Source organism: Galeopterus variegatus, unplaced genomic scaffold (genome assembly GCF_000696425.1).
Source record: "Galeopterus variegatus unplaced genomic scaffold, G_variegatus-3.0.2 Scaffold22322, whole genome shotgun sequence".
Lineage (NCBI taxonomy): Eukaryota > Metazoa > Chordata > Mammalia > Dermoptera > Cynocephalidae > Galeopterus > Galeopterus variegatus.
The window spans coordinates 1-8,997 of record NW_007748433.1 but is presented as its reverse complement, the minus strand read 5'-3'; the positions used below and the strand labels follow the sequence as shown (position 1 = coordinate 8,997).

The 8,997-nt window shown below is 49.2% G+C and overlaps 1 protein-coding gene across 1 annotated transcript; it reads left to right on the top strand.

Moving 5' to 3' along the window:
* Positions 1-1,101: 1,101 nt before the first annotated feature.
* LOC103583368 (serine/arginine repetitive matrix protein 2-like) lies at positions 1,102-8,989 on the top strand (the record flags this gene model as incomplete). Its single annotated transcript, XM_008564699.1, has 5 exons — positions 1,102-1,362; positions 1,487-1,594; positions 6,976-7,690; positions 8,037-8,687; positions 8,775-8,989. Coding segments are annotated over 5 exons (1,950 nt in total), but the record flags the coding sequence as incomplete, so codon positions are not given.
* Positions 8,990-8,997: the final 8 nt, after the last annotated feature.

Sequence of the window (8,997 nt, the reverse complement as noted above, 5' to 3'; positions counted from 1 at the left end):
GGCAAATGGGGAGTGGGAGAGGGTAAGCGAGAAACAGATGAATAGGTGCTAATAAGGATGACATATTGTAATGATTTATCCTGATTTGATCATCACACATTGTACACAGGTATTGATAGTCACCTCTGTACCTCAAATATGTGTATAATCAATTATAAGTCAATAAGGAAAGAGTTCATGGAAAATAGAACTAAAACATAACAAGAATCCTTCCGTGAAATTTTTGAAGACCCCTCATATATCTAATCCTCTCAACAATTTTGCTAGTTTGATGGGGTTATCCTCATGTGCGGAAAAGGACTCTGAGAACCTGTGAGGTGAAGAAATCTGCTCCAGACCACCTACTGTCAGGGCCCGAGTTTGTCTAACTACGAAGCCGGCCTCATTCCCCAGTACATCTTATGGCCAAATAACCGGGGAGGACTAATAGGATTTTGAGGGTTTGGGTATGTGGCATAAAGAAATTAGGAGTGTTTGTTTGAAACTTGTCAAGGCTTCACAGGAGTTAGAGGTTTGTATGAAGATCCTCATGGATTCGTCCCCCCCAACACACAATGCGTGTGTTAATTCCTCAAAATAAATCACCTAAAACATATATACGTTATTTCACATATATTAAATAACACCACTTAAACATATATGAAATGTAATATTACATATCATCACACATGCACAAACGTGCACACACACAGACACATATACCCGGGTGCTTCTTTTTCCCTTTCTCTGGGGAAGCCTGCCTAATACAGCTGAGCACGTTTATTCACTAATCTCCAGAGCCTTCAGCCGGTCATTCAAAGCATGAAAACAGAAAATCGAGGGGAGCTATGTGAACAGTTGGAAACGAAGTTGAAATGGACAACTTTCTGTGTTGTAGCCAAGAAATGAACGGACTTCAGGGTACGGCACAGTCTAAGCTGCTCTGGGCTGGTTGGGAGGTTCAAGATGGCACACACCTCCCTGGGCGAGGTCTTCCTGAAATGCTGGGCGGCTGCGAAGGGAAGGCTCAAGGGCAGAACAGGAGTTGAAAGAGTCCGATCCCAAGTTGGGACCCAGCCGAGGTTTCTCAGCCAGGCAATGCGTGCAGCCACCTTCTAGCAGAGATCTGATGCCACCCGGCAGAAGATTGGCGTCTCGGAAGCCCGGCTCCCACCGGGTGCCCAGGATGCCCCGGGAGAAGCTTTTGCAGGAAGCAGCCTGGTTGCGGATCAAAGGGCAAATGCGGGATGGCAGAGAGATGTTGAAATCCTACAGGCAGCAGAGCACATTGCCCCAGAAGCCCCGTCAGCTGACCGAAGCCCTGGGGAAGATCAGCTGGAAGAGGAGTTCCCCTGCTCCCTTCATGAGCCACCCATTGGGACAGTGAGCCCTGGAAAGCCACCCGCAGCCAAGGCAGGATGGTACTGCGCGGCCCGTCCGCTGGGGGGCGTGCCTGCAGGGGGCGTGGTTCCGCACGGCCCTGCCTCCCTCATGCACCGCCAATCAGGGAGGCTGGCTGCTGCTGAGCAGGCGCGTGCCCCCAGGCCCTCAGAGACACGTCGCCAGCAGGCTCGAGGAATCCACTGAGGCCTCCAGTCGCCTGAGGGTTCCTCAGGTGAGGTGCCCACTGGCTGGTCAGCGTGGTCCCGCAGCCCAAGGGCATGAGGGCGTGGGTGCGGGGAGGGCCCAGCGGACATCTCAGGAGAAGTCCTGGCTTAGGCTTTGGTCACCTGGGGTCTGTGACGTGGGCCCGGCAGGCGAGGGCGCTGGGCGTGTGGAGACGGGCGACGTGTGTGCGGTCTGACGGGGAAGGGACCGTCCACGTCTGCCCCTCCTGCCTTGCCTGCCGCCCATAAGGACGGACACTTGGTCCCCTGATGGTCAACAGGAGCTTCTGGGCCGGCGACCGGGCAGCGGCCTCGCATGGCTGTCCAGGACCTGGGCGGCAGGTTCGCTTCCCGTGGAGACGGCCGGGAGGTGGTCATTTGAATGTGGGTACTTGTATTGAGGATCATGGCTCATCATATGGAAGGCGACGAGTCTACTGTCTTTTATTCCTGTGGGGCGGGGACAGGGAAAATAAACTGAGGGCCAATCAAGATTCTTCAGTTTGTTATGAGTACAGTTACCCATTAAGTACATAACAACCCCACTCTCCACGTAGGCATGACCGCTATGCATAAATTTAACGAACAAAATAAGAGAAAAATGGAAAGGCATTCATTCGCACCCTGTTATTGCACCCATGCATGGTGATCCTATGAAACCGAAGACTTTTTAAGAAAAATGCATGAAACTTGCTGCGGAGTGAATCTGGCAAAGGAAGGGTGCAAGAAGAGGATTGAAGGTGTTTTCTTTATTTAAAAAAAAAAAATGTTTTCAACTTGTGCCTTTATTACAATATAGGGATCTGCCAGCTCATCTTTTTATGGAAATATGTCTCTTTAGGAAGGTTTGCCATCACAAACCCAGTAGGTGCACAGAAGCTCCAATTCACATGTAGTCATGGTAGAGGGGGCATCATGTGAAGATGAGAGAATTTCCTGCCTCTGGGGAACCGTGTGGGGGTCATGTCGAGATAGGGGCCCCACTTTGAGACAACTTCCTGAGAATTGTGTTATTTAGTTTTCGCCTAAGGTGTAAATAAAGCCCTCGCTAGGGAAAGCAGGTAACAGAACTTCCCATGTGACAGGGCTTCCAAGGTAATCTTTCCCCAAATCACGGTTGTCGACTGGAGAAGTCAATGCTCATTGTTATCTTGTTCTTTCACTCCTCTGCTAAGGAACAGATGCAACAGAAGAAAAGGGATGGTCCGAAGGATTACGCTACTCTCTTTGGAAACACTACTTCTTGGTGATTTGAATTTGACTCTGACGTTACAGATTGTGGAGTCTCTATGTAGAAAGTATTTCTCTTTTGTTGTCATCTGCGTATTCTCACTCTGCAGGCAGTTTTTGCTTTGACGTCGCACCAAAATACTGGACTCATTTTCACACCAAGCCCTCCTAGATCCTGGCATCAATTTACCAACTTATTCTGCTGCTATCGAGGTTCTAATGTTCTCACATGTTCCTGGGGAGTAAGAAAAGTTTAATATTTGATTATCTTCATCTACGTGTATTTATGTATCTCTATGCATCTATCTATCTATATCCTTCTCTCACCTGTTTATCATCTCCCTATCTTTATCTATCTCTATCTCCGTTGGTAGCTATATCTGTCTAGCTGTTCATCTGTCAGTCTATTTTGCCATTCTTTATATCTCTCAACCGTCAATTTTCGAGATGAGGATATTTATATATGTCTACTTCTGTATCCATGTATCTTTGTCCCTAACTCTCATCTATGTGTCTTCTACTAATCATTCCTTTTCATTCCGTACATCTACCTACCACGGTCTATCTACTGCATATTATCCGTCTTTTTCTATCTCTATATTCATCTGTCTTTATGTATCACCATCTACCTCTATGTCGATTTCTGTGTCGCTCTGCCTTTACGTATCTATGTATCTAACTGTACACCATCCACCTTACTACCATCCATCTATTTACCTATCTGGCTGCCTAACTTACCTACCTGTCTCTTCAGAGGGAGGGAAGAGAGCCATATTCCCATTAGGACAAAACAGGAACGTAAATTTTCATGAAGACTCTATGCAGACCCTTGATAGAAGCTCTTCAGGCCATGGCCCAAAGCGTTTGGTGAGAGGAGTATGTACTGTTTTGATTTAAAACACTTCCCTTCTGATTGTGTCTGTTAAGGAAGCATCAGAATTTGTAATCAGAAAAATCACTGAGATTGCCGTTTTGTATCTATTGAAAGTGTTCTCTGAAAAGGTTTCACACTGCAAAAGAGCAGCCAAATGTGAGTAATGAATAATATCCAGGGAGGCTGTACAATTCTTAAGGTGTTCTGACTGTGTTATAAAGATATATTTGTTGCATACGTTGAAAAGGGATTCAGAGAACTATATCTATAAATATATATATCTGTATGTATAAAAATCCTGGAACGCATGGACTCACGTGATTGCATCAAGAATTCCTGGGTGATTGGATTACTGATGCTTACTATGCTCATTCTTTGTCAATTTTGAAGATCATTTTAGATTTTTCCGTGTGTGCTTTCAAAACGAGGAACTAAACGGAACGCAAAGTTGCATTCCTATTGGAAGCAACTACATCGGGGATGTGTACAGACAGCGAGCTGGATTGTAGGTTTCCACGCCAGGCATCTTGGGTTACTAACATCTCCATGTATCTGGGCGTGAGAGTGTGTGTGCGAGTGGGAGAAAGAGTGCGTGCTTGTGTTTTGGGGTGTGGGTGGTCACGCTTGAGGGTGCTCTATCACACCTGTTTTCTAAGAGGGTCTAGCAGGTCCAGCTGAGGGCAGACCAAAGCGGTCGAGTCACCTGTTATTCCTTCCTCCTGTAGTTGTGTGTTCTCAGGTGAACCCTGGGCTTGAGAGCCCAGCACCCTTGAGTGAGCACCCTCGTTCAGGGAAGATTCTGTGCAGATTGTCGTCCCCAAGGTACGTGTATTTCATCATCGTGACACATTTCCTGTTATGCCGAGCAGTGTTCGTGAACAAAGATATACATACACTCCTTTGTTAAGGAGAGAAGTTTCGCATCACAAAACATACTATGTGAAGTCAATACTGCACCAGGTAAAGTGCAGAAAACAGTGATGACACTTATTTGGACGACGTATAGAGAAAACTAGGACATATGAACGGAGTATTGGGGGTGGAAAGATAGGAAAAGTAGGACGGATAAAACAATTGCAGCTTCTGCAGAACACATTCCTGTAATGTCGGAAATTCCATGAGAGTTTGGAAATATCAGGAAAATTTTGGCGTAACGAGACTCGCGGAAATGACATAGGAGAATGGACATTAACTAGGAAATATATCCAATTATGCTCTCATGTTAGCAACTGTAGTGTAACACAGTACGTGCTTGCACATGAACATGGAGGCATAGGTAGTGCGCTGGAAGCACATACACCATCGTCCTCAGAGTGAGCATCTGTAAGGTGCCAGCCCCTGTACACATCTTTCTATGCATGTCGTGTTCTCGCAAGCTCATTCAATGTGATTAGAGAATCAGAAAAACACAATAACGTCAAAAACCCCATTTTCGTTACACTCACACAGATGGTCACAAACACACGACTAATGTTAAATCCATGTGTCCATGGCATATGCGACCCCCAAAGCACTGTTTCCCCCTGTTCTGACGCAGGGAGAGTCTAGCATACGCCAAGCAGCATACTGTGGAAATATTTTGGAATGCAAGGGAAGGAAAATAAAGATGGCATCTACATTATGGATGGGATTCAGATATCAGCTCTGTTTCAAAAAGGCATGCATCCCAGAGTTGGTGAAGGGAACGGGATCATTCTTTCCACACTTCATTGGCTCACGTTGCTTCCTCTTTTGAATTTTCCAGATTAGCATGAGAACATGGTACATAGGTACTGAGTATCCACACTAGTGGCCACAGAACAGTGCCCTTCAGATGCACGCACCTGGGTAAAGGGTGTGCGGACAAGCTGTTGGAATGTGAGAAACAAGAGATCTAGCTCACAGAACCAGACCAGCCTCCGTCCACGTGACGTTCGGTAAGACTTCCCAATTCACTCGCAGCCATCTCATGTTGACATTTGGGGGTACGATCATCTTTGCACCTCACTCTATACACACATGTCTTCATAGCCAACATCACAGCTTTGGTGTTGGGAGACAAGAGTTTTGCACCACAGCGTAGAGGTGCAGGTCGCAGCCAATGACTGGTGTCTGCAGCAATCCCTATTAACGATAACAGCCAGGAATCATCAGGATGACCTCACAGACCTCTGGATTCTGAGTCATGCTCTTGAACATGACATGGGGCTGGCTTCCAGCATCGATATGTAGGAGATGGCCTCAGGCTTCTTGGGACGGACAGGGAGGCATGGTCACCCTAGGAAGGCAAAAAACTAATGAGGCATTTTCTTAGGTTTAAGCCCAAGGATGTCAGAAGCCGCAGAGGGTCCAAGAGAGAGAAACGGGATCCCTGACATGACACCCACGTCCCCATGTGGATGCTCTTCCACATGCACTAGTTACAATTAGGTTACACGGTGGCTTCGGACTGTCATAGAACTCCTCCAGCACATTCCATATTTTTCCCAAAATGCTAGCCACTCATCTTCCCCTCGGTCTAAGGCCCACTTTTTTAATACATTGTTTTATCTCGTCATTCTCCTTGAGCATAGTGCTTCTAGTTTCACAAAAGGAATTCTTTCCTGATACGGTTCTTCTTTTCCTTTTCCCTATTCCAGTCTCCTCCAGGTCTTTCCACTGAAAACACGTGTACAAGCGTCTCAGGGAGAACCAGGTGGAGGAGGACAACCCATGCAAGCTGGGAACGCTTCGCGTTCCGGAGTCAAAGGAGGCGTTTTAGGGAAAGGGATTTGGGGGAAGACCAGACTCAGCAGTGGGAATGACAGCCAGATACCTCCGCCCCTCATCATCACCTCTCAGGAAATGAAACGATTAAAGTGAAAAGCACAGACATAACGGCCCTGACGAAGTCTGAAAAGGAAGGCATGGGCTCATCGGCAGGGGCGCAGTGGAGGTCGATGCCCCAGAGGGAGAGGAAAGGGGGTGCAGAAGAGTCCTGAAAGTGGTAGTGGAGAAGCTGGATGAGAGAACAAAACTGGGCCGAGGAAGAAAAACAGATGATCAGCAGACCCGTACAACCTCCCAGGTGAAAAGCACAGACATATTGGCCCTAACAAAGTCTGAAACAGAAGTCATGGGCTCCTCGGCAGGGGCGCAGTGGAAGGTCAATGCCCCAGAGGGAGAGGAAAGGGGGTGCAGAAGAGTCCTGAAAGTGGTACTGGAAAGGCTGGATGAGAGAACAAAACTGGGCAAAGGCTGGATGAGAGACCAAAACTGGGCCGAGGAAGAAAACCAGATGACCAGCAGACCAGTACAACCTCCCAGGTGAAAAGCACAGACATAAGGGCCCTAACAAAGTCTGAAATGGAATCCATGGGCTCCTCAGCAGGGGCGCAGTGGAAGGTCAGTGCCCCAGCGGAAGAGGAAAAGGAGTGCAGAAAAGTCCAGAAAGTGGTACTGGAGAATCTGGATGAGAGAAATAAACTGGGCCGAGGAAGAAAACCTGATGACCAGCAGACCAGTACGCCCTCCCAGAAGGTACCTCAACAGCCGACAAGTAGACCCCCTCGTAAAAAGTATGGCAAACGCAAAGGGGTCGTTCGGAGGAGTACCGAGAAGAGAGAAGCCTCAGGATCACCGCCAGTTGGTGCAGAGAGTGAGGATGCCTCGTGCGGTGACAAATCACAGGTGCACACTACCTCTGCGAATGCTCAAGCAGAAAGGCAAATAAAAGCATCACGGAGGTCCAGCGCGTGCCATGATTTCCCGACACTGTCGGGACACGAGGGTGAGAAAGAGGGCAAGGCAAAGGCACAAGCCTCCACAGCTAAGTCCCTGCGACCCACAGTCCTGGAGGAGGGTGCATGTGCTAATGATGGACAGATTGCCCCATCCCGGCCACCGGGTCTCATCCCCACTGTGCCCATAGCTCTGAACGCAGAGGCACAGGACACCTGGACAAAGACCCTGGCTACCCGCTCTTTGTGCTCAGCCGTCTCAGGGAATGCTGAGGACCCTGGAGAGGGCCCCTCGAAGCCAGGCATGGAAGGGGCGGCAGCTCCTTCAGGGACCCCTGCCCCCACCCGGCCCCCTCCCATGAGTCCATGTTACTCCCTCCGTCTGGCAGACCGAATTAGGAAGCTACAAGCNCAGCATCGATATGTAGGAGATGGCCTCAGGCTTCTTGGGACGGACTGGGAGGCATGGTCACTCTAGGAAGGCAAAAAACTAATGAGGCATTTTCTTAGGTTTAAGCCCAAGGATGTCAGAAGCCGCAGAGGGTCCGAGAGAAACGGGATCCCTGACATGACACCCACGTCCCCATGCGGATGCTCTTCCACATGCACTAGTTACAATTAGGTTACACGGTGGCTTNTCCTCGGCAGGGGCGCAGTGGAAGGTCAGTGCCCCAGCGGGAGAGGAAAAGGAGTGCAGAAAAGTCCAGAAAGTGGTACTGGAGAAGCTGGATGAGAGAAAAATACTGGGCCGAGGAAGAAAACCTGATGACCAGCAGACCAGTACGCCCTCTCAGAAGGTACCTCAACAGCTGGCAAGTAGACCCCCTCGTAAAAAGTATGGCAAACACAAAGGGGTCGTTTGGAGGAGTGCTGGGAAGAGAGAAGCCTCAGGATCACTGCCAGTTGGTGCAGAGAGTGAGGATGCCTCGTGCGGTGACAAATCACAGGTGCACACTCCCTCTGCGAATGCTCAAGCAGAAAGGCAAATAAAAGCATCACGGAGGTCCAGCACGTGCCATGATTTCCCGACACTGTCGGGACATGAGGGTGAGAAAGAGGGCAAGGCAAAGGCACAAGCCTCCACAGCTAAGTCCCTTCGACCCACAGTCCTGGAGGAGGGTGCATGTGCTAATGATGGACAGATTGCCCCATCCCGGCCACCGGGTATCATCCCCACTGTGCCCATAGCTCTGAACGCAGAGGCACAGGACACCTGGACAAAGACCCTGGCTACCCGCTCTTTGTGCTCAGCCCTCTCAGGGAATGCTGAGGACCCTGGAGAGGGGCCCTCGAAGCCAGGTATGGAAGGGGCGGCAGCTCCTTCAGGGACCCCTGCCCCCACCCGGCCCCCTCCCATGAGTCCATGTTACTCCCTCCCTCTGGCAGACCGAATTAGGAAGCTACAAGCAGCACTTTGTTCAAAAGGACTGCAAGAACACCGACCTCCTGCTAAGTCGATGTCTAGGAATCCCATCCGCAAGGCTAAAATGGCTGGTGGTAAACTAGGGGGACAACTTGCCAGTATGGCTCTGACACAGGAGCCTCCTACAGTTGAAAGAGGAATGATGGTGTGGTTTAAATTTCAAGACCACCCATTCTGGCCGGCCGT